This window comes from Mesoplodon bidens (genome assembly GCF_964165515.1).
Source record: "Mesoplodon bidens genome assembly, chromosome: 6".
NCBI classification, from domain to species: domain Eukaryota; kingdom Metazoa; phylum Chordata; class Mammalia; order Artiodactyla; family Ziphiidae; genus Mesoplodon; species Mesoplodon bidens.
In genome coordinates, this window is record NC_138162.1 from 8,645,500 (window position 1) to 8,672,409 (window position 26,910).

Genomic DNA, 26,910 nt, shown 5'->3' on the forward strand with positions numbered 1-26,910 from the left:
CAGCCAATCGGCAGAGAGCTCTTATCAGGCCTGTTCTGAGAACTTAGGGGGCAGGTTCTGGTCTTGGAAGACAAAACCTTCCTCTGTGCTCTGGCCCAACAGATTCTTTGCTCTGGGGACATCACTCAGCCAGAGACACTTCTGCAATTAAACACCTCTGCACTCAAGCCTTGGCAGCTCCTAAATCTTTCATTCTGCAACCTCAGAGCCACCTACTCTTTTCCTCATTGTCGGGGCTGCTCAGCCCACAGCACGCCCTTTCCCAGGGGACTGAGGGAGCCATGGCCCCTTATCTGAAGCTGCGCTCACCAGCTTGTTCCCAGCCAGACAGTAACAGGCTGGCCCCAGGCCCAGGCCCAGGTCTCTGAGAGCCTGAGTGACGGAGGCCCAGGCAGCTCCCGGCTTCCCTGGCGTCCCTCTCAGGTCTGGCCAGACCTAAGGGCATTTCCATTAGAGTGATGCTTGTGATAAGGCCTGGGCCAAATGGCCCCGCCTGTGGCCATCTCCCCTGGGGGGCCCCGTGGCTGCCTCCCTCCCTCCTCCTGTCCACTCTTCCTCACGCTTCCGTGTCCCCGACCTCCTCCTCCACCTGTGTGCCCTGTGCACCCACGTCAATCAGGTCTGCTAAAGAGGAAGGCTGCAGGGGTCACTTTCTAAGAGGCCAAGGAGAGGACAGCATGGAGCCTCGGCTAGAGCCTGCTCTCAAGGTGGCTCTGGGAGGCCCAGGACACTACTCCTCAGCGCAGCCCAGGCACCGCCGTGCACATGCCAGCCCTCCTGCTGTGGCGCCATCCTAGGGACTGACCAGAGAAGAAAAGGCAGTGTGACCACCAGCTGCCCACAGTGAGGCCTTGTCTGAAATGAATCTTTAAAAACCAAAAGGAGTAGACATTTCTAGCTGTTTTCTCTCCTGAGAAAAACATAATCAGCTCAGTTTGTTTTCTCAGTGGATAAAGAGGGGACCATAAAATCATAAAATATTAGAGCTTGTCAGAGGCCTCTCGGATCCCCTGGCATAGCCTTCTTGTCCCAGAGTCTGTCAGTGACAGAGCCAACACTGGTCCCTGGGCTTGTAACTTCCAGGATATTAAGGTTCAGAGAGGTTAAGTAACTTAGCCAAGATTACACAGCAAGTAAGTGGCTCAGCCAATGCTCAAAGCAAGGGTGTCTTAGCCACTCTGGGATACTATACATTCCCATGGAAAGGCTAGGGGGCAACTGGTGTGAAAATCACTCTATAAATGCTTGATTTGACCCCAGGTGCCAGCTGCCTGGGACCTGACTCTCCATCACTATTTCATGTACCAGGTTCCAGGCAGCTCCCTGTAAAAGATCTGGTAGATTTGTTAGGTTTGTTATTAGAACTCTTATGGTTCTGATAACAAAGACATCATTACTGTGAAAATAAGATAAAGAAAATAGAATTAAGTTAGCCTCATACTACGGAGTTTCTGAAACAACAGAGCTCTCCCTCAGAAAACGTAACATGCACCTGACTTCCAGTAAATGGACCCAACTGAAGCTCCCATTAAATCTGATATTTCATTTGTATCAAATCTGGACAAATTGTCTGGAATTACTTCTACTCAGCAATTTTTTTTTTTTTTTTTTTTTTTTTTTTGCGGTACGCGGGCCTCTCACTGTTGTGGCCTCTCCCGTTGCGGAGCACAGGCTCCGGACGCGCAGACTCAGCGGCCATGGCTCATGGGCCCAGCCACTCCGCGGCATGTGGGATCTTCCTGGACCGGGGCGTGAACCCGTGTCCCCTGCATCGGCAGGCGGACTCTCAACCACTGCGTCACCAGGGAAGCCCAACTCAGCATTTTAATGTATAGCTAAGTCTGAAGTCCTGATTTCTTTAAATATGTTAACCCTAAATATATAAAAATCAGTAGCTATGATCTGCTCTTGGGGCCACATTAGGTGTCAGCCACGCTGCTTCACAGATAACACACAGAAACCACCCATCCCTCACAACAGATGGTCCACGGCCAGGGAGGCACAGGCAACTTTAAGAAGATTGTTTTCCTAGACGGATTTCTCCCCTTGTATTTTATTTCCCATTATGAGGTAGGGAATATGTACATTAGACTGTGGTCTAAAATAGAGAACGAGATAGATCACGCGTGGCTTCCATTCCTTCTGGAGGTCAAGCGATGGTCTGTCCAGGTGAGCACTGCTGGTCCCACATGCGCCTGAGGCCCGGCGGAGGGTTGGAGAAGGGCATTGTGAGGACGGTGAGGGTGACTACAGCCACCAAGCACTCGGCCTTTACGGTCACAGGGCCTGTGGGGAAAACCCAGTCTGGCTCTCTTGCCTCCAGAGCCTGTGCTGTTTTCACTGTGCTACGCTGTCATGTTCCTAGAATGTTATTGTTGAACAAAATAAGACTTCCAAATTCATTACAAACTACATAATCAAGTGATATTTCAAGGAGCATTCTTTGCTAGCTTCTTCATAAACAAAAGCCACTTGAGCTCGAGTCGGGTCATCTTCCTCCTAGCTTTGCTTCCTCGTCTCTCCTCCTGGGGTACTTTGGAGTGGAGTGTGATGGCAAGCTCTCCCTCTATTACTCAGGCACTTTGCAGGGAGGACATTTGGCTAAATGCTCAGGCTCTTTACAGCCCCGAGAGATAAACCACCAGCTTGTTATTGTTACAGTTTGTGAGCTAGCATCCTGCGGCCTGGAAATCCCCCCAGTTTGGCATCTGGCAAAATGAACGTAATCTAGAAAATCCGGGAGCTCAGGCCTCTGTGGCCAGCTCACTAGTCACATGAATGGACTGCTGTGGTGAATTGATGCTGTGAACTGTATCATAACCCTGAGATACTCCCCCCGAAAAAATGATAAAGAAAGCAGCATTAAGTGAGCACCATACTACAGTGTCTAAGACAAGGCTGGCCAGGTTTGTCGAGCGCAGTGCATCATGTACTGTTGTAAAAGTAACACAGCCCACTTCTCAGTGATCTCAGTCAGCAGCAAGGAGGGAGGGAGGCCAAAGAGACTGCCCCGGGAACACTGAGACAGCCCCTTCCACCTCTGCAGCACTTCAGCTGCCCCTGAGATGACTCTGGACGACGAGCATGTTGGATGCTGACCCTGCATCTCGAGCTGAGCCAGTGGAGCTGCAGGGCCTGGAGTGCTCTTAAGTCATTTCTTCAAATGAATAAGTGATTTTCCCTTCATGGATTTTTTTGAATAATTTAAGTTAAAATTACTATACATACAGAGAGAAATTTCACTAGGAAAGTTTTAAGCTTAAGTGACAAATATAACAGTTTTTTTAAAATTTCCAAATGTTGAAATTAAGATATCTTAGGTGGTGTGTTAGAGTGCCATCAAAAAGAACAGAAAATCCAATCATCTGGGCCTACCCCGGGCATTAACGTGCAGGCTTTCTACTACAGACTGTCCAGGCTTCCCCAGATAACAGGTTTCCTTACTCAAGGTTTGGTCTGGATGCTAATTATCCTTTGTTGTGGGGATCCCTGTTTCCAGATGGATTTATTATCATTGATTCTTAAACTGGAAAGAACAGGATGAAGATGACAAGGGGAACGCACCTCACGGTGGTGAGAAGATGGGAGACGGAGGAAGGCATGGGAGGCGCCAGGTGGCTCTCGGCACTGGACTGGGGGGGTCAACCCATGGTCACGGCCCAGGAGAAGCCCACGGTCTGGCGGGGAGACAGACCCCCACAATCCCAATACGTGTGACAGCCACAGCACAGTACAGTGGAAAGAACCAGGGCGTTGGAGGCAGAGCCCGTTCTGACCCCACGTCCTCTGCTTCCCAGTCGTGTGATCGCTCTGCGCAGGGGCTTGTGAGGCTGAAATAAAATTGTGTAAAGCCCCTGGCATGTGAAAGGCTCTGGATCCGAGGCAGTCATCACTCTTACTATATTCCAGTGAAGACAGATATGTAAGGCACTATGAGAACCCTGAGAAGGATTGAGTAGCTCTTCTGGGGTTGGGGCAGGCTTCCTGGAGGAGGGGACGAGGAGGGCTGAGGGCAGGTAGATGTGCTCTCACAACCACTGCCACTATCATCAAGAAATCAGGGAGATCAGGCCTGGAGCTGGGCAAATGTCCTGTGTTCAGAAAGAGAAAAAGGATGACATACTAGAAATTGCATACCAGTTGGCATGTGGTCAAACCCCGGTGAAATTATAGAAAAGAGTTTGAAGAGTGATGTGTGAGCATTTGGAAAAGGAAGAGGTGATCAATGAAAGCCAACACAGGTTCTCTCAGAACGAGCCCACAGGCTGATTCCCTTTCTTGGGAAGGGTGAACGGGCTGGTGAACCGTAGGAACGACCCCCCGTCCGCGATCTGCGGGGCACAGTCATGGGTCTGATGAGCTCCTCCATGATGTGCCCGCAGAACAGCTCCACTCAGTCCCATCACTGCGACCGGGGAGCCCAGGGCTTCACCCCACCAGTCCAGGGAGCCCTAGGGAACTGCTCACCTCTGCACCCAGGGAGCCCCCCCAGAGCCCCTCCCAGTCTGACCTCTTTTCTTTTTAAAATCGCTTTAAAGTCTCTGTCTCTCCCCCTGCCCAAGGGTACTGGTGGAAACCTAGGAGTGGGCACGGTGCTTTTGAAAGTGTTCTCTGGGAAGCAATACTGTAATATCTGTTTATCCTGAGGTCAAACAGGCAGAAACAGGACCCCTTCAAGCTCTTCATGGGCCCAAGGGGCTCTTATTTGGGGATGCCTCAGGATGTACCAAGTGCGTTGAAATACACCCACCTCGCACATCTAATATAACTTTTACTGTAAAATTTTTGAAAGGATTTTTTAATAAGTTTGTGTTTGAAATTACTTGGCCAAGTGCAGCACAATTAATTTATGGTTGGCTCTGGTTTCTCGGCAAACATCAGGCACGTTCAGGAATTCTTGTGAAGTGAGAAAAATGTAACCTACAAATTGTTTTCAAAAGTAATAACATTTTTTATGAAGACTAAATTTAACAATTAATGAATTCGACAAAATGTTACACTTTGTAGAAATTTAATTATATACTTATAAATTTTGACTTTGCAGTTTTCTTTTCGTATTTTATAGCTCACAATTTTTTTTTAGGGCTCAAATACTTTTCATAAACTCCTGAAAAGCTTGTCAGCCCCAGGCAGTGTGCTCGCTGTCCGAGGACTTAAAGGGCCTGAACAGCAGGCATGAGCGTCTGGACTCTTTCCCCAGAAGGACCAGAAACGATACTTAGAATGTCACCGCTGGGGCGCTGCAGGAACTTGACTGAGATGGCTTTGGGAATGTACCGTCTGTTCCTGTGCTAGATTATTGTTTTGTGCTCTGGTTCACTGAAAAGTGGTGAGTGACATAGAATATACATGTTCACAACCAAAATATGATTTCCCCAGCCGTCTGGATACATGAGACTCGAGCAGCACACGTGATTGCTCCTTGCCCCCTGCATTGGGTTTCGGCTCTCCTGCCTCACCCGGGACGCCTGGCAGGTCCTCATGCTGGCCGGGGTGGGACTCACGCCTAAGCAGGACTCACACCTAAGCAGTGGACATGTGCCCTGGTGCTCAGATTATTCATTTGGGTCAGAAAATCCAATTTCAACACAACTAGTCTTTTCTCCTGTTAGAAAACTGGTTCAGGGAGGGGCCAAAAGACTTGTTGGAGGCAGACCATCCATGAGAATAATAGGAAGCGGCACACGGTTCTCACATAAGAGCAGTGCTTCCTGGTGACATCACAGAAGCCTCTCTGCGGTGCCCACGTATGGACTAAAACACCCCAGAACGTCTCCCGCAGGCCACAGGGTCCTCTGTGTGGCCTCAGGTGGTCAAGTCTGGAGACTTGGGCTTAGGGGGTAGAGAGGCCTGTCAGGCTGCTGGCCGGCTGCGTGGTCTAGCCCAGCTGATGGCCGGGAAGGACTCTGCCCCTCTCCCCATGGCTCAGGCGCAGCAGGGAGAAGAGGCATCACTCTGGCCCACACAGGCCCGATGTCTACCCACTTCTCAGCTCCTGGCCTCGGCCAATCGGCCTGGTCAGATATTCATGGGGCCGCACTTCCCTAGTGACTGCACTGAAAATTGATGCAGTTGGTGAGTCCATTTCTCCACTGGGGCCTGGGTGGGCAAGTCAGGCTGAAGGTGGTCTGCCTCAGACCCACAGGGAGGACACTGGAACTAGAAAGTTACCCGTAGGTCTGGGCTGACTGCAGGCTCCAACTCGGCTTTACCGGAAGGCTCTACACTGGGGGTATTGAGCCCCGGAGCAGCCATCAGTAAGTGGCTCCTGGCTTCCCGGGAGGCGAGGGGCCCTGTGTGCCGGATCCCTCTGTCAGGAACCCCAGTGAGGAGGAAGGGAGCAGGGAGGGGACTTAGGCCCCCAAACCCGATCGCCTCCAACGCTCACCAGACATTGGGGTCTGGGGGCCCAAGACCTATAAACTCTGTGTTCCCACTGCCAATGTCCCTTCTCCCCGAGGCCTCCTGACTGCAGGGCCTATGTGCCTTCCACACCCTGTGCTGCTCCTCTAGGGAACCACACAGACTCGGCTTGGCCATGGCAGCCGCGCTTTCCTTCATGTGGAACGTTCTGGCTGCAGCTCCGCCAACAGTGTAAATATATTCTTCGCAGAGATGAGGTCGGGGCGCTCCCTGCACTCACAGCCTTGGTGCTGCTGAGTTAGTGCTGGCCTGGTGCTCCGGGCAGGGCTGCCCTTTCAGAAGGAGCGCCAAGTGAAACACTGCCGGGTACTCCGCGCTGCTCCAAGGAGAGCCCTGCCCACCGCACACTGAAGATGCAGCTTCATTGACAAAAGAAGAAGGTTTCCATTCTTCATTCCCATTAGTCTTTGTGGCCCTCTCCACTGAAGTTCTGACTTTCACAATATGCCTTTATGGAAAACATCCATCAGTAAATAATCTTATACTTAGTCTTGGAAATCCGAAAGCAAATACAGTCACTTGTTTGGGGCTAGGGGATGGCGGGGAGTGGACAGCTTCAAAACCACCAGCTTTCATCTGTCAAAGGAAAGAGAAAAAGAACCCTCCCTGGCACCTGCCCTGGTCGGCCTCGTGACGGGTGCTGTGTTCGGGAGACCCTCAGAACAAGTAGGGTTCTTTCCGTCTGTTTACAGAAGAGATGGAGGCTCAGTGAGGACCTGCCCAAAGTCACACTGTGAGGAGATGCGGCCACCAAGCTTTGAGCTAAGGGCTCCGGACTCCAAGGTTGGGGTCCTGTCCCCAGCACATAAACGCTTGCACAGATTCCTGAGTCAGTCTGACACCTCGGCTGACCCCGCAACAATTACACTGTGTATAGGTAACAGGTGTAGATTTCTCATCAGAGGAGGATGTTTTGACTCAGCCGTTTTAATGGAGCGGCATCATCATCTCACTGCTGCCGTTTTCTGCTGCTTTATCATTTCACTGCTGCCAACTTTTCAACGCCAAGTATTTTTCTGACTAATTTTCATCCATCATTTAATTTTCTGACCTTTGCCACTAGTGCCTTTAATAAGAAAAGGGAACATGTTTGAATGCCGGAGATCTTCTAGAGCTCTGCAGAGGTGTCTGAGAGATAACTGTCTGGAAACATTCTTGATGGGAAGTCCTCAGTGTCATGTGAAGTGCAGGATGTAGGAGATGTATGGAGGCTTTTTTTTTCAGTAACAGCAGAAAATACTAAATACGTCTACACTATGTTGCACCTACTCCATGATTCTAGAAAGCATGTCATACCTTAAAAAGCCTTCAAGGAAAGAAGTGCTAGATTTGCCTTTTAAAAAAAGGAAAGGAAAGATTCTCCATCATAAGAAACACTAAAAATAGTTGTAAAATAGTCGAAATCGTTGTAAAATGGGCAAAGGACACCAAAAGGCAAGCACAGAAGAAAAACAAATCAAAGATTTAAAAAGGCATAACACCTTGACAGAGAAGAAGTGTAAGTTCTTATTTTTCTTAACCTGGCTGACCGGCCTAGTTGTAAGGACACAGAGAGAGGTCAGCCTGGGCCCCTGCCCTGGAGTCCACTCCGGCTGAGGAAAAGGATGAGGGCTTTCGAGTGTGGGCTCTGGACGACCACTGGGTTTGGATACCGCACCTGCCCCTACCGGGAGGGAGCGTCACCCAACGTCCCCACGCTCCAGTTACCTCATCTGTAGAGTGAGGAGACTACTAGCTACCTGGCAGGTGTGTCAGGAAGATCTCGGGTATAAATACATGGTTGGGGCACGTAGTAAACGCCCAGCACGTGTTGGCTAGTAGAAGTATTTTATTGTTACTACCGTTCCAGTCAAGCCTCTCTCAGAGGCAGGGTTTCATAATCTTGGGTTTGGAAGTCCATTTACCTTCTGATTACAAGCAAAATTGTGTGTCTGTGCATCTTTCTAGATAGAGGGTCTGGAGCTTCTTCCCCCAAACTCTTAAAGGGATTGGTTGGCTCCAAAACATTTAAAAACACTTGCCTTTTAAAAACAGCCCTTTGTAGAAGTGTCAAAGGTAAAGCTGGAACCACTCAGGGAACCCACACAGGTAGCGTAGGATGGGAGCCACGAGGCTGACCAGCTACCCTCCTGGCGTCCTCGAAGCTTCTCCCCATGCGGCACCGCCTTCAAAGCCAGCCTTTCAGCCTGAGAATCCATGGAGCCCCACGGCGGCTCTGGAGGAAGAGGCCTGGCTGCTCGCTTTCAGTTGGGTGTTATTCTGCAGGCTTCTGCCGGACCTTCTGTCGCCAGCTTCCGCATCGAATGGCCTCTCCTGTGCTTCTGACTTGGTATCGAGCTGGGAGGCCCCCCACGCCCGCTCTGCACTCTGCTCCAGCTGCCGGAGACAGACTCCCATTCTCTGCTTTGGTCCCCGGGGCCACGGGCTGAACACAACCAAAATCTTTCTCTCCTTCATGAATGTTCTTTCTGGAGGTCTGGCCTCCCCTTCCCAGGACGGGAGAGGCACAAGGCAAAGAAGGAAGCAGCTGCTTGTGCCACATCTGCTACCGGGCGGGTGCTTGGGGCCCTGGCCATCCCTTGGGGGAAGGAGGGCTGGCCAGCAGGTAAATGGCTGGAGGATGAAGGGGGAGCCCCAGTTAGCTGTCAGCGGCGAGCACCCACGCCCACCTTTCTTCTCGGTGCGGTTGAGCGCTGGGGACAGAGGGGTGAGCAAGACAGCCCCTGCCCTGCCATCAGGTTCCAGGTGGGGATGCTCACGCCCATCTGTGAGGCCTCAGGAAAAGCCCACCTGAGGTGTCCAACAAAGACCAAACCCAAACTTGCCCTGTTTAACCATCAGGTGTGGACGAATCCAGCCCAATCACAGCTAGGGAGGAATGTGAGAAGTCTGATCTACACAGGAAAAGCTAAATGCACCCGTCCCTGATGCCTGCCCTTTCTGCCCTCCCCCATGCACAGGAAGGACAGGATTCCACAGGAACTCAGGCTGAGAGAAAGCTGGTGAAGTCAGCTCCCCCCTTGCTGGGCATGGGAGCAGCCCCCGCTTGCCTTAAGGCTTCCACTGCCCAGCACAGGACCTGCTGAGGCTGGGACTCAATAAACAGTTGTTGAATAAACATACACATTAATAGAATAAGATGGAATATTTTTAGGACGTTTGGTCTTAACCATGCTCAGTTTAGGATCGTTTTGAAGAGAAGCTGAAGCTATGTGTGGTGATTTTATTTATTGTAAAATACACAGTTCAATGGCTAGGTCTTGAAAAACTTCGAAGTTTTCTCAGATCAATAAGGAAGAAGCCAGCTTATTTGGCCCTTGGTGACTCAGGTTTGTACCCTCTTGCTGACGTGACCAATGTCCAAACACAGGAAGCCACCAGGGGAAGTGGGGGAGGGGTGTGTTGAGAGACCTACAGTAGCAACACCCATCCCTTCTGACTGGGCTGCCCAAGCTTGGGGAAGCCACAGATCACAGAACCCATCTCGTCTCAGTTTCAAAAGAGAGCCATGGGGCTTCCCTGGTGGCGCAGTGGTTGAGAGTCCGCCTGCCAGTGCAGGGGACACGGGTTCGTGCCCCGGTCCGGGAAGATCCCACATGCCGCGGAGCCGCTGGGCCCGTGAGCCATGGCCGCTGAGCCTGCGCGTCCGGAGCCTGTGCTCCGCAATGGGAGAGGCCACAACAGTGAGAGGCCCGCGTACCGCAAAAAAAAAAAAAAAAAAAAAAGACAGCCATGGATTGGAAGGTGCCCTAGACACCATCCTTTAAGCGCATGGACCTTGAAACATGGGCTCTGAGCACCTGGCCCTCGGTGAGCCTCCTTTGGAAAATACAGATGGAGCTGAACAGAAACTTGGTCCCCCCTAAAGGTCTTTGGAGGCCAGCATCTGAATCCCAGAAATATCCTGAGACCTCTGGCTACAGATTCTGGGCATTGCTTGGGCCCCTGTGACCCCCGTGGAAGTTCACTTACTAAAAACTGCAACGACTGTCACCAGGCTCCGTCGCTGGGAAGGCGGGCGTGGAGTCAGCCATGCTGGGAGGGGCAGCGAGCCCGGCTCGCTGCCCGGGCGGAGCCCGCTCGGTGCTGACGGACCCTGCTGTCTCTCAGCAGGCTCACATCTCTTTTTGCCAGTATAACCAACTTAACAGAAAAAAATCACTCCAGGAATGGCACACAAATGATCCAAGCAATCCTTACAGCCCCAATGAGGTAAACATGATCTCCCTTCTACAAACTGGGGAAACCGAGGGCTTGGAGAGGTAAGGAAGCTCGGCCAAATCACACCATGGGGGAGTCAGGGGTGACAGTGCGCCCAGACCCCTAGCCCTGGGCTACCCAAATCAGGCCCCTCACCCTGCAGGTCTGTGGCTTCCAGCTGGAGTCCTGCCCGAGGCCGTGCCGCGCGGGTCGCAGCCAGGGGTGAGGGGAGGGGAGGACGTGGCTCGGCGGCCAGGCAGCAGGGAGGTCTGTGACGGCCGCACACCTGTGTCCCCAGGCCCGTGGAGAGACTGCCTGCAGGCCCTGGAGGATGGCCATGACACCAGCTCCATCTACCTGGTGAAGCCAGAGAACACCAACCGCCTCATGCAGGTGTGGTGCGACCAGAGGCATGACCCCGGGGGCTGGACCGTCATCCAGAGGCGCCTGGACGGCTCGGTCAACTTCTTCCGAAACTGGGAGACGTACAAGGTGAGGACTGCCCACCTGAGTGCCAGGGCCCTCGGAAGGAGGCACCTGCTGCCCGTCAGGGCCTGTGTGGCCCAAGGGAGGAGGACACTGGCGGGGCCATTTCTGCAAACCCACCAGGGTAGGGGGGACCAGCCGCTCCTTTGCTGCCCCCCTGGCAACTGTGGCAGGACAGAGACAGGGGTTCAGACCACAAAAGCCCCATGAATGGGGTGGGAATTTCGAAATGCTGGGGTGCAGTAGCCCCTCACCCCAGCCAGGTTTGGGGAGCACCTTGGTCCCAGCTGGGGCTCTCAAGGGGAAGACCTGTCCTCACAGCCCAGAAGGGGCAAGTCCCAAGGCTCCCAAGCCCTGGGAAAATCTCCCACATAGCCCGTTTTGGGGAACTGTGGGGATACTTGGGTCCTAATTCCAGGGCTCATCCTCTGGGCTCCCAATTCCTGGGAAGTTGAATGCTCTTCCTTGTAGGAGGAAAGGCTGCAAGGGCTCCACCCCACACCTGTCTCGCTCCTCTGAACAAAGAAGTGGTACCGAGGACGCGAGGGCAGCTGAGTTCACTGACACCTGCCACACGCCGGGCGCAGCGCTGGGTGCTTCCGTTCATTACCTCCTTTGCTCTCACATCAACCCCAGGAGGGAGAGACTGGTCTGGACCCAGTTGACAGATGAAGAGGTGGCACAGACAGGAAGGGCGAGAGCAGTGAATCCAGCCTGGGCCTCTGACACCTGCAGAGCCGACAAACTCCCTGGACCACGACACCCACACGTGGCTTTGCCATGCCCCGGTCCTGTCCTGCTTGCCCTCCAGCCCACCTCCTGACCAGCCCGTGCCTTTGTTTTCTCCTCTTTCTCCTCTGCCTCCTAGTTGAGAGGTTTCTGAAGACGCCCTAACCCCTTCCGCCTCCTTTCCACGTTCTCTTCCTCAGAGCAGTAGGCGCAGTGGTTAAGTCTGGGTTCTTAGTTCAAATCCTGGCTCACCCTCACGCACTCTGGGACCCTGGGCCTCCCCAGGCCTCAGTCCACTCACTCTAGGGAGGATAATGATAGTACCTAGTTCATAGAGTTGGCATGAGGGTTAATAAAATGACCTACGGAAAGTTCTGCCGACAGTGCCAGTATACCGTAAGTACTCACTAAATACTAGCTATTATTATCATTAATGAATCCAACCTATTTTTCAAGACTTCAAGTGGCCACCACTCGGCTGATGACACCCAAAAATACTTGGAAAAACTATAACAAATCCCCTGGATTCTAGACCTAGGAGGGTGCCCAGGTGGATGTGGCATGCCTTTGTCACAGCTCACACCTGTGCATTAGTTTACATGGGACCCTCACACACAGCCCCTTCCCAGAGAAGGGAACAGAAGCTCAGAGAAGGTAAGGGAATTGTCCAAGGAACTCATGTTGCATGCCTACTGTGTGCTAGGCTCTTAATTTACCATATTACGTGTGTCCTTATAGCAACCCTGCAGGGAAGGTAACATAGCGTCTCCCACGTTCACACGATGCCTAGCATGAAACAGGCACTCTCTAAATAGTCTTGAGTGTTGCATGACTGAGGCTCAGACAGGCAAAGTGACTCAACAAGTGACAGCCAGGTGGGGGAGTGGGGAATTAAATGCAGGCCTGCCTTCTGCTCTGCCTGTTTCCAGGCCTCTCTGTCTGGCGCTGAGCAGCTGACAGCCGGGCCCTGCTGGTCCTGAAGTAAGAACCAGATGTCTTATAAAGACCACCGTTAGCTACCCCCACGATTAATGGGCCCGGTGCGAGAAGAGGGATCCCTGCCGAGCGGGTTGCTGGTTTCACGCGGCACGCTGATTAAGCTCGTGATCTAATGGAACGGGCACATGTACGATCAATGCATATTCCTCACTAATGCTTGCCCACGTTTTCCCCAGCAAGGGTTTGGGAACATCGACGGCGAGTACTGGCTGGGCCTGGAGAACATTTACTGGCTGACGAACCAAGGCAACTACAAACTGCTGGTGACCATGGAAGACTGGTCTGGCCGCAAGGTCTTTGCAGAATATGCCAGCTTCCGCCTGGAGCCTGAGAGCGAGTATTATAAGCTGCGGCTGGGGCGCTACCATGGCAACGCCGGTGACTCCTTTACCTGGCACAATGGCAAGCAGTTCACCACCCTGGACAGAGACCATGATGTCTACACAGGTAGGACCAGTGGAGTCACACCTAGGTGCAGGGCAGGGGAAAGAGGTCAGTCAAAGCCGAGACTCTGACCCCCAGGCCTGAGAACAGGAAGATCCCAGGGCCCAGCTGCCCAACCCCGCTCCCATCCCCTGAAGGCCCACTCCTTTGCCCTCTGTCCACAGATCCCCTTCGCAAGGCTGGGTCAGCATGGCATTTACAAAAAGGGGGAGGTAAAGAGGTGCACAAATTACATATCCGAGGGCCACTCTGGGCCAAGCTGGGCATTGTACTGGGCTGTGCACTGCATCACTCCCTGCCTGAGGCGCTGGGTGTCACGGCGACATGTCCCCATGTTACACCCTGGCTAACAATGCTGCCCCACCTCCTACATGCCTGTGCCCTTGGGCACGCTGTTCAATCTCTCTGGGACCGTTTCCACATCTGGAAGTAAGGACATACCTACGTAGAGGGGTGGTGAGAAGGTGAGAATGTGCCTGAAGTGCTTTGTCTGGGACTTGGAGGAGTCAGGCTCTGAGTGGGTGCAGTCTCTAGTGTGTACTGACAATGCAGTGCTATGGGAAGCTATGAGAGGAAACCAGGTAGGAGAGATGAAACGACCTGTCCAAGATCACGTGCCTCAAGTCCAGGTCTTTATTAAACAAAAAAACAAGGGAAAAAAAAACAAAAAACTGTAAGAAACACACACAGTCCAACCCTGAGTCCAGACATCAACCCCCCACATTCATCTCAAGGCTCCACACCTCAATTCCTTGAGATGAGGGCCCCTGGGCCCTCGCTGGCTGGTCCCTGGGGAGCCAAGCCCGCCTCCAGGCCAAGGCTGTTCTCATGGGCAAACCCAGCCCCCTCCTGCCCCAGCTCCCTGATAGGTCCCAGTCTAAAGGCCACAGCCTCCCCTTTGAGGACTGTCCCAGGAACCACCTGCACTTCCCTGGCAAGCCCGGCCGCCTACACCCTGAGGAGGGACCCCCACTCCAGGTCCCTACAGCAGCAGACTGTTCTCACCACACTGGGGGAGACACTGACACCTCTACCTACTCCCTGGTGCAGAACTGACCCTGCTGCAGGGGCCCCGAGGAGGCAGTGTGTCGTCTGAGGCCAGGGCTGCCAAGGCTTCCGGAAGAACAGGGCAGGAAGATGACCCTCATCAGAACTGTCAGACTCTGGGGACAGAGAGGCTGGTTACAGCCTTTCTTGAGGACCATTATGGGGAGCAGGGAGAAGACTGTTCTGCAACCCCAACCTTCAGGCCTGTCCAGCAGCAGCGTCAGTGGATGTGAGGCAGTGAGCTCCCTGTCCCTGGAGGCATGCGGGGCAAGCTCAGGAGGGGCGTCCACTGGCTGACGGGAGGCTGGCTGTGGCGCGCCGAGGGTTCTGCCCTCCAAATCCGATGCTGCCGCTTGGACCTCGTGGCCTCGGGTCATGGCCCAGAGGGGCCAGAGAAAAACTCTGGGAAAACCTGGGCTGCCGGGGCTCTGGGGGATGCCTGGGGCTGAGTCTCCTCTCGGCTCTCTGCCTCAGCTGGCCTGCTCCCTCCTCACCTGGCCCCAAGGCCTCTCCTGGAGCAGAGCTGCCCGCCCCATCGGGCCCCCAAACCCACAAACTTGACTGGGCAGCCCTTCCCCTGAGTGGGTCTCTCCCTGGGCCTGACAATGTCTTCCCTCTCCCTCCTGGGAAGGGCGATGCCCCTGCATGCCCGCTTGTACCTTGCCCACACTTTTACTGTTGTTCCGAACTGCTTGTCCTTGGCAGCAAAATCCAGCATGATATATGATAGTGCCAGAAACTTTATGAAAATATCTTGCTTTTGTGGAAAAAAAAATTGTTTTTGGCTGGAATACAGGCTTGGGAGGAATAGAGGAACACTTCATCTTAAACACTTCCTTTGTCATTCTGTAAAGACTCTTGATCTAATAGTTTCAGCTCTTAAAAAACATTCCTCAGAAAAACTGGCCCTCTACCCGCCCACTTCAGGTCATTTCTGTTTTCCTCCCTGGTGCTTGCTCTGCAGCGAGCCCTGGGCTAATCCGTGGCCTCCTTCGGTTCCCACACGGGTCCCGTACTGTGCGGGGGCAGCGCGCTCATCCTTATTTTACCTTGAGAATTCAGTGGCTCAACAAGGTCAAGTTGCCTGCCCGAGATCACAGAGCTCGTTAGTCAGCAGGCAGGTCTGAGGCCCCGTCCCCTCTCAGGCACCCTTGGTCCAAATGCCTCCACAGGGGGTCCCTCGGAAGCCCCCCAGGCAGACGGTGGACACGGGGAGAACCTCCTCCCTGAGCCCTTCTCGCTCTTTCTCTCCCGTAGGCAACTGTGCCCACTACCAGAAGGGCGGCTGGTGGTATAATGCCTGTGCCCACTCCAACCTCAACGGGGTCTGGTACCGCGGGGGCCACTACCGGAGCCGCTACCAGGATGGAGTCTACTGGGCTGAGTTCCGAGGAGGCTCCTACTCGCTCAAGAAGGTGGTGATGATGATCCGGCCGAACCCCAACACCTTCCACTAGGCTGGCCCCCCTCCTGACCCCTCGTGGCCGCCAGGAGCCTGCCCGGCTGTACTGGCCCAGCACAGAGAGCGCCTCCTTCCAGTTCACCTCAGGACTGGGAGGACTGCGACGCTGGACTCTGATTTCCCAAGTCACTGCGGCAGATAATACAACTGAATCCAAGCGGTATTCTCTGTTGCTACTACTCTTCTCCACATCGGACAGCCCCTCGTGTTTCCAGACAGGACAGGACGGCAGACAAGTCTTTCCTTAAATAAAGCCCCAGCAATAAAAACACAACTGCAAACAAAACACCTTCATAATATACACGTGTGTGAGCCGACCTTGTGCACTTATGTGTATACCATGTATATATGCATTTAGATATATACACGTGGCGTATATCTAGATACATATATAGGTTTGCCTTATATACCTAAATACACGTATATTCAATTCTCAGCTGCTGAGGCTGTTAACAACAGCTCTGCTCTTAGGAGAAGAGCATTTCATTCATGTTGTATTACTTGAGTCTAAGGGCAGATCACAGACTGTGTAGCTCTCATTCAAACAACGATCCTTGGCGTCCACAGGCCTGGATTCTTCCAGGACTGTCTACAGTACTATTCTCTCACATAGGGGTTCTCAACTTCCTTGCTTAAGATCCCCCTTGGCACCTAACCCAATTTCAAAACTCCCATCCCTCTTTATTTCTGTATTTCTCCTCATTCTCAGGACTTTTCACCGCCCACCCATCCACCCACCTATCCATGCATTCAATGCCATTCAATTAAGTGCCCTCCGTGCTCCAGTCCCTGGCCACTTGTGTTCCAGGCACCTTTTCTGCTCTTCTCTATTCCCTGCCTACTGACTCCTCACCTTTTCTGTACCCCTGTGCTTTCTTTCCAGGCAAGATTCCTTAGCCTCTAAGTAGGAAAGCATGGACTCCACGTGGTCAGGAAAGGGAAAGTCAGGCCCAAAAGCTAACTCTCAGCCACAAGGATAATGGTATTTGCAGTCTCGTATTTTCCAGTCACAGTTTAGCCTCCCTGTCATCTTAACCTTCACAGAAATAATAACCTACCTTGCCAGCAGATATTCGATTGAAGAGAAGTCATCATCCAATCGTTGGGGGCCCCAAATGGCTACGTACCAAAGGTCCCATGCTCTCAGGCCGACTAGTGTCCACATCTCATCTCCAAACTACACTTCCCCGGAGATCAAGTGCCACAAAAATGAGAACTAGCCACTTGTCGTGAGTTACTGAATAACCAGGGGCCACGGAGCCCTGGGTCAGCGCATCACAGTGCGGCGGCTTTCTTAGTCCTGTTAGCCACAGAGCATCAGACTCGGTACTACCGGGACTCTTGCCAAGCAGGGAGCAAGGGATGAACAAGAAGATGAGACCCTCCTAGAGGGCACGTGGGTCGGGGTGGGCGAGATGTTGGAATGTTCGGTACTGTCCGCATCTGGCTGTGTGCCTATTACCTCAGCAGTCTCACAAAGTGTTCCATGTAGCATGTTTTGTGTATATAAAAGGGACGGTTTTTTTTTTTTTAATATATTCTCAGATTATCCTTGTAATGACACATCTGCAATAAAAGCCATCAGTGCTATTTGGATGTATCTACACTGTGCGTTATTGTTTTAGAATGCCTTCCTGGGACCTCCGATACCAGAGCCTCTTTGAGTAAAACCAGGAAGAGATTCATCCATGGAAATCAATTAAATCACACTTTCCCTATCCCTGGTTTCCAACTCTGCCCTGAGGAGTCCCACGACAGTACCTCAGGCCAAGATGGCTTCCTGGAGCCCCACCTCCTTATGTCTAGCTGCGTCCTGGATGTCTCTGCCAGACACAAGCAGTGCAGTCAACATCTGAAACACCTTTCCCCAGGTCTGGTCTCATTTCACCAAATGATACCATCTACTCAATTGCTCAGGTGAGAAGCCAGGACTCCTCCCTCCCCCTGGCCAAGGTCGACCCACCCCTCCATGCAAGGCCTCTTCTCTGCCTTGGTGTAGGCCCTCCTCCCCTCTCCCCTCAACGACAGCAACAGGCTCCCCACCACCACAGCAACAGGCTCCCCACCAGACCAAGGAGCCCTGTGCCCCCACCTCCCTCGTCCCAATCCGACTTCCACACTAGCTGCCAGAACCACCTTCCTGTAAAACAAATCTGTCGGTAGGAAAGGCGCCTCTGGGCTTGATGAGAAACCCCAAAACCATAAAGGAAAAGACGAAGGGATAGGACTAAAGAAAGTCCCGAATTTTTTGCCCTCTGAAAAACAAAACAAAATAAAATAAAACATGACTGAGATTGAAAGGCAAATATTAAAGAGAAAAGTATACGATTAATATTCATGCTACACCAAGAACTCTTTCAAATTAAGAAGAAAGATACACTGTTATAGAAAACTTGGTAAAGCACACAAACATGTTAGAAGACTCACAAAAGCCAGTAAACAAGAAAAGAGGCCAACCTCAGTAATCACCAGAGTTGTACATTAAATCAAGCATAAACCATCACATGGTGCCTAGCAGACTGGCAAAGACGAAAAAATGTCAATCTCCCCATTGACAAGGGAATGGAGAAATATGTACTCTATGTACTCTGGATGGAAGTAAACACTGATTCAATATTTTTGAAGAGCAGTTTGGCAACGTATATATCAAAATTTAAAACGTACTTATTAAACCTTTGGACTCACCAATCTCTCTTCTTAATGACAAAGTAATGCTGCCATATGAGAGCCTTTTCTAGCAAAGTTGTACTGTGGAGAGACTGATGTTTACTGACGCCTACTACATGCTTGGAGTTGGACTTGTGTCTTCTTATGTGACCTCACAGCAGCCTGTGTAGGAGGGACTGTTCCCCTCACTTCACAGAAGGGGAGAAAGTGAGGCTCACAGCCAGACTGCTGGTAAAATGCCCCAGCAGGAGTTAGTCCAGAAGGTTCTGGATGTCAGGCACGAATCTCCCAAGGGCCTAGTCAGTGCTGGGGGCCACAGTGGAATCTGGACACCACTAGGCGTCCTCAACCTTGGCCCAGACCACACCCACCCCCTCCCATACCTGGAGTCGGGTGTGTGGGATGCAAGGATTGACGGTAAAGGTAAACAGGGCCCAACCTTACCAGTCACTGGTCTTATGTCCAAACCCCAAAGCAGAGAGCTCTGGAAAGCCACACTGGACAACGGGGAGCAACCCTTTACTAAACTAGCTGGAACCAAACAAAAGTAGGGCCTGACACCACTGGTTCTCCAACCCCACACACCCCGATACCTAAACCTGGGTCTTGGTCAAATCATACCCCGGCTGTATGGAAGGAGAGGGAGGCATATGCCCATCAGAGATGTGGAACCCACTCTCCCTGAAGTACGTTTACCAAACCAACAGCATCAAAGAAGAGAACAGGGAGACGAGAGGGCTGTGCTCAGGCGCCACGCCTGGTGCCCAGGGAGTCGCTCCCCTGCCGGCAAACAGCACTCGGCACAACCAACGCACATCAACACTCCTCCTCCTCGCCCATCCCGCCCGGGGACTTCTAAGGCCTGCAGTCACAGGGCTCCTACTGTTACTAAGGTCTCCACGGTGAATGCCTCTGTAGACCCAGAAGGAAGTCAGTGACACCTTGATCAGTAGAGGGCACCCACCTGCTGGGCTCGTGTGCGGAACACGGCAGGAAAACAGAGATGGTCCCCAAGCAAGTGACACTGAACAGGGCCCCCTCCCCCCGAATCTTGCCAATCTGATCCAGATTGAAAGAGAAACCTTTGAACTACTGCAAACACTGGGGATGGGAATCCATGCTGTTCATACTCCGCTGATGCTCTCTGGGAGTTCAAGGGGTCCCCCCGATCTCCCCAGAGCACCTCATCTGCTTTACATAGTCTGGTAAAAACTCTCAGTTATAGTAAGCGAAAGCTAGAGAACTGGATTAAACAAAAAAGGAACATTTTAAGTGTAACAAAATGTTAAACAGGCACTCTTTCAGCCTCGGTTTTTTCCGAGTCTCGAAAGGCTAAGGACAAAATCATAACTGCCAAGAGCAAAAGGTGCAAGACCCTCCTTGCAAGGGGGTGGCCCCAAACTGGCTCTGCAGCATTAGAGCCACCTGCAGCCTGTGTAAGAGGTGCAGAAAAAGTATCCCGGGGTGGGGGGATGAGTCGTCCCCATGATATGCTCCCCCGCTGCCACCACAGGGAGGGTAGGTGTTCCCCCTCCTTCAGTCAGTGAGAGGAGCTTCCAGGGACCATTCCAAGAGCCTGGCCTGGTGAGTATAAGCACTCCCATCTGACTCACACCTCAAGTCTGCAGGCCAGAGGTAGGGAGCAGTAAGAAGCTGGTACTGCACTGGGAGCAAAGGGTAAGCCCTCCGATGGGGGCGGGGAGGCAAGGACACAGCTCCTAGGAACCAGAGGGCAGCCTGGATGGTGAGGAGGGGCGGTGCAGGAGGCCCAGGAGCCAAGGAAGGGCCATAAGTGGTCAGCTAGAGGAGAAGCACTGCCCCATGGAGGGAGCTGAGTCAGAGGTGCCCCGAAGGGAAATTCTGAAGAAGCGGCAACAAAGAGGGAGAAAAGACGGGAAGAGGGAAAAGACAGAGCGTGGGTACTCTGGGCAGCTGGCATACCCACGGGTGCCAGCTCTGGGCTCCGACTGAACAGGCCACCTCAGAGGGGCCCTTGCCTCTCCCTTGTCTGTCTCGTCTGTTCCAACCCCAAGGGCCACAAAGCTCAGTGGACCAGGAGGGAGGCAATAGGACTGCGGGGTCTGGTGGAGGCACTTGAGCGTGTGCCCTCCCCCACCCCAGGCCTCCAGCGGGACCGGCTGTAGGAGTCCACACTTCTGACCCCTACACTGGATGGTCTGGAGTGACGTGACTGTTAACAGCAGAGAGACTTCGGGACCCGCTAAGTTCTCAGTGTCGACTGGGAAAAGAACTAATCCACAGAGTAGGCTGGAAAGGACACTGCGGAAAAATAAAGTTGGTTTCTTCTTACACCTGACTGGGTCCAGCTCATTTAATAAGCTGGTTACATAAGGACATGAGGTATCTCCCGGAGTCCATGAGCAGGGACACAGCTGGGCCTCACAAGGACCAGGAACCAGAAACTGCCTGGAAAGCCTTCGAGAGGCCAGGAACCCGCTCTCTCAGCCTCTCTCTCTCTGTCCTTTCCCTTTCCCTTGCCTGCAGGGTCTCTCTCTGTTTCTCGTGCATGGATCAGCTTTTCCCAGCATGGAATTTCTGAGCTCACGTGTCCTCCTGGTCTGAGTGCCAGCAAAGACCTGAAGCCCCTCTCCTCTCAGCCAACTCCCAGCCAGAGGACCCGACTGGCCCGCTAGGGTTGGGTGTCCACCTCACTCCTATCGACTGGGCTCCAAGCAGAGCTGGTGGCAGGAACGCGGCTGCTGGAGCTCAAGGCTGTGGAAGGCGTGGGGGAAGTTCCCACGGTCCCAGCGGAGGAGAGGTCAAGGCTGGCTCTATATCCAAAAAGGTGTCTGGACTACACTCCAGCTGTTGTTGGTCCCCATCCTCTCTGGAGACCGTATTTTGCCAACTAGATGGATTCTGTCCCATTACTTGTTAGATCATGTCCTATTCCCCGGCCCCTCCCCTGCTGACTCCTGCCCTCCCAGGCTCAGCTGTGTCACTAAACATGACACATGGCTGTGCCCAGAGGAGGCTCTTCCTGCCCTTCCTGGATACGCCGAGTTTCTCGATAGTTTTCATAGATATAGGAGGCAACAAGTTCCCCACTGCTGGGCTCTTCCAGGCAGTATTTGCTCTGGATAGCACTCATACCACCCGCAATCTATAGGCGCTGTCCATGTGCCAGGCACCATGTGTGTCTCTTTAAACTCTCACAACCACCCTGTGAGGTGGGTTCTACAATTACCCTCCCTTCGACGTAACAGAAATTGAGGCTCAGAGTTGTACGTGACTTGCCCAAGAACATGCAGCCTGAGATGCTCAGGATTTGAGCTCGAGTCTGTCTGACTCCTGAGCTCCTGCCTCTGCAGGATTAGATCACTGTCCCCAATGATGAAATGAAATGACCAAGGCTCCTCTCTCACCCCATCATCACTTCCTAGTATGTCTGATAATCATGCAGCATGGAGCCTGCTGCCCACAGAAGTGGGTGTGTGAGCTGGCCAGCCAGCCTACCTGTGCAGAAGCAGCTGGATGGACAGTAGGTCCCCAGCTGTCAGGAAGTCAGTCCAGGGCTGATTGCCCAATTTATCTCAGAGCTGAGGGCACAGAATAATAGGGGGCAGTGATGGAGAATATCTCTCAGCTTCTTGGGGCTCACAATCCTTTGCCAGGGCTGAAGTGGCTGGGCCCTGCCTTCCTCCCTTCCTCTTGGACTAAGCGCCGCCCTCTGGCACTAGGAGTGCCCTGCTTGTGGCTGGTCTGGCTGTCACCTCATGTACCAGTTCTATCTCGTCCAAGCCTTGGTCTGTACTATCTGGTAACTGGGCCCCTGTTATGTTGGCTTATCTCCCATCTCCATGCCTTCAGGACAGGGGCTTGCTTGGCAAGTCTCTCTCAGATCCTGCAGTCAGGCCTGAACGAGCTCTAGCCTGGGATTCCACCCCCTTGTGGACACATGCCTTGGTACCTACAATCACTGGGACACTCCTGACCTGGGGTATCCTGGGTCAGCTCACCCAAACATGGGAACTCAGACACAGATAATCCTTCCCAGCTGTGCAGCCTTCCCAAAGCCCTTCCACACGCAGCACCTCCCCACTGCTCGCCGACGGTCATGATAAATGCTGGTCAGGGGTGCTTCCTTCCCGCTGCTGCAGTGCATGTACCCTCCTAAAGCTGAGGGACACCTCACATTAGGAGGACCGCTCCCTGGGCAAGGGTGGACAGGCCACATTCGCCCTGACCCTTAGCAGAGCTGGGAGTGGCCCAGAACCCACAAGTGTAGCTAACAGAGAGGGAATGGCATTAGAATTGCCTTCTGGAGCAGTGTGATGACAGAGGCCCACGCCCTAGTCACCTCGAAGAGGGGAAAGAATTAGAGGAAGCACACAGCCTCCCTGGAACCCAGAAAGCTGACCTAGCCCGAGGCGAGTGTGCCGGGCATCGCCTCCTCTCCACGGGAATCCGACAGCCAGGGCAGTGCAGGGCTGTGCTGGGGACGCGGGGAGAGGAATTAAGGACAGACATTCAGGATGCAGACACAGGAAACAGGGGCAGCTGAGCAGCTGGGTGCGAGGCCTGAAGGCCTGGCTGCCCAGCCCAGGCCCAGGGAGCACGGGCTTGAAGTAGGAAGCAGCTTCTTTGCCAAGAGCACAAAGAACTAGTGGGTAGAAAAATGTGTATCAAAACCAGAGGCCATCTTTCACCTGTCGTTTCATTATAAGAAACTGGTTGGTAATGGTTAGCGCTGGTGAGAGCAGAGAAGACAGGCAGGCTGGCATGTGTGGGTGGGAGTGGAACTGTAACCCAGGACGTGGGCTCCCCAGCAGCAATGACCAAAAAGAAAGTCGCACGTCACCTGTGCCCAGCAATTCCACTTCTAGCTCTTGGTGTTTTCAGAAATACTCTTGGCAGGTGAGTAAAGATACAAGTAAAAAGGTGTTCTCCACTGCACCACCCGGCCAAGGGAAAAAGTAGAAACAACCTAAGCATTTATCAATAGGGGCTAAACAAATCAACGTACATCCAGGCCCCGTCCAATAAGGCGCCACGTGGCCACGGGTGCCATGGAGCCACTTGGAAGAATGAAGGAGTTCTGTACCTGCTGCCACCGAACAGTACCCACCACACTTCGAGTGGAACAAAAAGTAAGGTGCAAAACAAACTGTCTACCCAAAGGTTCCCATTTTGGTTAAAAAGCACGAGACTCTTTGCAGACCCCCATGTGCACAGATACTTCTCCGTGTGGATTCAAGTGCCTGGAAGGACACACCCCACCTGCCAACACTGGATGCCTCTGCGAAGTAGGAGGGGAGGAAGGGGATTTTCACTTTCTACTTTATAGACTTTCTAGTGTGAGTTTTACGACAAACAATGTGCTACTTTTGTCATTTTAAGAGTTTTTAAAAGATGAATGGGAGTTGAATGGCACTGCTGGGCACAGCCTTTCTGGCCGCAGGAAGCAGAGATCTTGCCCGCCCCCCCTTGAACAGGCACTCCTGGGCCCCTAAAGCCCTGGATGACTTACACTCTAGGCCTTTCTGAGGGTAACTTCCTGGGACCTTTCAGGCTCTAATCAGCTTGTCCCCAGGCACCTTCCTTCCTCACAGAGCTTCCAGAATTCATCGCCTCTCCATGTGGCAACCGCTCCCTCTGCCCTAGAGGATTTCCTTCCCTCAAAATCAGCTTCTAATTTTGGGACCCAGCACTTCCTGCTGCCCCAGAGATCAATCTGACAGTCTTTTTTTTTTTAATTAAGGAGGTTTTTTAATGATAAATATTTTACAGCAAATAATTACTCCATACAGAGTATTATCTGGAGTTCATTACATGGAATACTTTATTTGCTCTTCACAGCTACCCCATGAGGTAGATCCTGTGATTATTCCCATTTTAAAGATAATGAAGTAACATTTCCAAGAGGACTCAGCTCATTAGCAGCGGAGTCAGGATCTGAAAGAACGCAGTTTGCCTCCAGGGCTCTTGCTCTCAACTACTCTGATATTGTCTCTGAGAAGTAAACAGAAAATAACACACATCTGAGGAATCTTGTCATCGATGGTTTGTCCTGGATTTATGGGTTCATAGAGTCCTCTCCGTAAATAGTCAAGGGCAGGTAGGAAGTAATTCCTCCCTTTTAGCCCCTAGATTAGTCCCTTGTTCTAGACATCAGCTCAGCACACACTGCCAGGGGTACATACCTCCAACTCTACCAGTAAAAGCCCAGGCCCTAGAGACTGAAGACCAGAGAGGGAGAGAAAAGGAGTCCTTTCCTCCCTACAGTCTGCTGTCTAGAGTCTGGAGTTTAGCCTGAGGCATCTGCTCTGTCTGGAGACTGTCAACAGCACTTATGTCCTTTTTCTAGGTTGGCCCTACCTCCACAAGGGAGCAGGTCACAGCTCTGGATTTCCATCAATAAAGCAAACCCAAAATAGATACAGGAATTGGACACTTGTCCCACCATTGCATAGGTTGCTATGTGGGGCGGTTGGGAATCTCCTGATTTGTCTAGGTAGAACTCACCTCTGTCTGCCTGTCTGTCTGTCTGTCTCTCTCTAGCCCCAGCTGTAACCTGCTCCTGATTCCATCATGGTGCCTGCTGTAGTCTCCTGCAGCAAGTGTGTAGGCACCTTGAGGACAGTGATTTGCCCTCTGCTTCTTTGGCTCCTCTTATTTTCCCATGGTGGGTTCATATAAAATATGTGTGCAGTGGATGAATGAGTGAATGAGTAAACTTAATGCATTTCAATACAATTTTTAACATCCAGAATCTGACAGTCTTCTGTGTGTTGAGTTTTACAGCTGATTTTGTTCCAGTATAGGTGGGGCAACAAAGTAACAAATGTGGGGTAGTGATAAAGTGGGTGCAATGCACTAGTTATCCATTGCTGTGTGACAACTTACCTCCAAATTTAGCAACTCACAACAATAAACATTTGCCATCTTGCAGTTCCGTGGGTCAGAAGTTTGGGTATGTTTTAGCTGGGCGCCCCTGGCTTAAGGTGTCTCATGAGACGACAGTCATGGAGAGGCTGCGGCCTCCTTTGAAGGCTCCTCTCAGGCAGAATCTGCTTCCGGACTTCCGGGTAAGATGGCGGAAGAGTAAGACGCGGAGATCAACTTCCTCCCCACGGATACACCAGAAATACAGCTACATGTGGAACAACTCCTACAGAACACCTACTGAATGCTAGCAGAAGACCCCAGACCTCACAAAAGGCAAGAAACTCCCCACATACCTGGGTAGGGCAAAGCGGAGAGATTCCCGCACAGAAGATCGGTGCCGAGCGGCACTCACCCGCCCGAGAGGCTTGTCTGCTCGCCCGCCAGGGCGGGCGGCGCTGGAAGCTGAGGCTCGGGCTTCGGTCAGAGCGCAGGGAAAGGACTGGGGCTGGCAGCGAGAACTCAGCCTGAAGGGGGCTAATGTGCCACAGCTAGCCGGCAGGGAGTCCGGGAAAACTCTGGAGCTGCCGAAGAGGCAAGAGACTTTTTCTTCCCTCTTGGTTTCCTGGTGCGCGAGGAGAGGGGATTAAGAGCGCTGCTTGGAGGGGCTCCACAGACGGGCGCGAGTCGCGACTGAAAGCGCGGAGCCCAGTGGCGGGCGTGGGACGCTGGGGCCGCTGCTGCCGCCGCCAAGAAGCCTGTGTGCGAGCGCAGGTCACTGTCCACACCGCCCTTCCGGGAGCCTGTGCAGCCCGCCACTGCCGGGGTCCTGGGATCCAGGGGCGGCTTCCCTGGGAGAACGCACGGCGCGCCTCGGGCTGGTGCAACGTCACGCCGACCTCTGCCACTGCAGGCTCGCCCCGCACTCCGTGCCCCTCCCCCCCGCCCGGCCTGAGTGAGCCAGAGTCCCCGAAGAGGCTGCTCCTTTAACCCTGTCCTGTCTGAGCAAAGAACAGACGCCCTCCGGCGACCTACACGCAGAGGCGGGGCCAAATCCAAAGCTGAGACCCAGGAGCTGTGAGAACAAAGAAGAGAAAGGGAAACCTCTCCCAGCAGCCTCAGAAGCAGCGGATTAAAGCTCCACAATCAACTTGATGTACCCTGCATCTGTGGAATACATGAATAGACAACAAATCATCCCAAATTGAGGAGCCAGGAGTCAGTGCTGTGCCTCTGAGGTGGGAGAGCCAACTTCAGGACACTGGTCCACAAGAGACCTCCCAGCTCCACATAATATCAAACGGCGAAAATCTTCCAGAGATCTCCATCTCAACAGCAGCACCCAGCTTCACTCAACGACCAGCAAGCTACAGTGCTGGACACCCTATGCCAAACAACTAGCAAGACAGAAACACAACGCCACCCATTAGCAGAGAGGTGGCCTAAAATCATAAAAAGTCCGCAGACACCCCAAAACACACCACCAGACGTGGACCTGCCCACCAGAAAGACAAGATCCAGCCTCATTCACCAGAACACAGGCACTACTACCTTCCACCAGGAAGCCTACACAACCCACTAAACCAACCTTAGCCACTGGGGACAGA

At 52.7% G+C, this 26,910-nt stretch overlaps 2 protein-coding genes across 8 annotated transcripts in view; one reads left to right on the forward strand and one right to left on the reverse strand.

Moving 5' to 3' along the window:
* The window catches only part of ANGPTL2 (angiopoietin like 2), a 34,794-nt gene extending 17,400 nt beyond the window's left edge, over positions 1-17,394 (forward strand). The window contains exons 3-5 of the mRNA XM_081237323.1: positions 10,922-11,115; positions 13,014-13,284; positions 15,586-17,394. Of these exons, the coding sequence (XP_081093449.1) occupies positions 10,922-11,115; positions 13,014-13,284; positions 15,586-15,785 (665 nt within the window). The 3' untranslated portion in view covers positions 15,786-17,394. The remainder of the gene's footprint in view (positions 1-10,921; positions 11,116-13,013; positions 13,285-15,585) is intronic.
* RALGPS1 (Ral GEF with PH domain and SH3 binding motif 1) overlaps positions 1-26,910 on the reverse strand; it is a 286,463-nt gene that overhangs the window by 113,616 nt on the left and 145,937 nt on the right. The gene's annotated exons all lie outside the window — the stretch shown is intronic.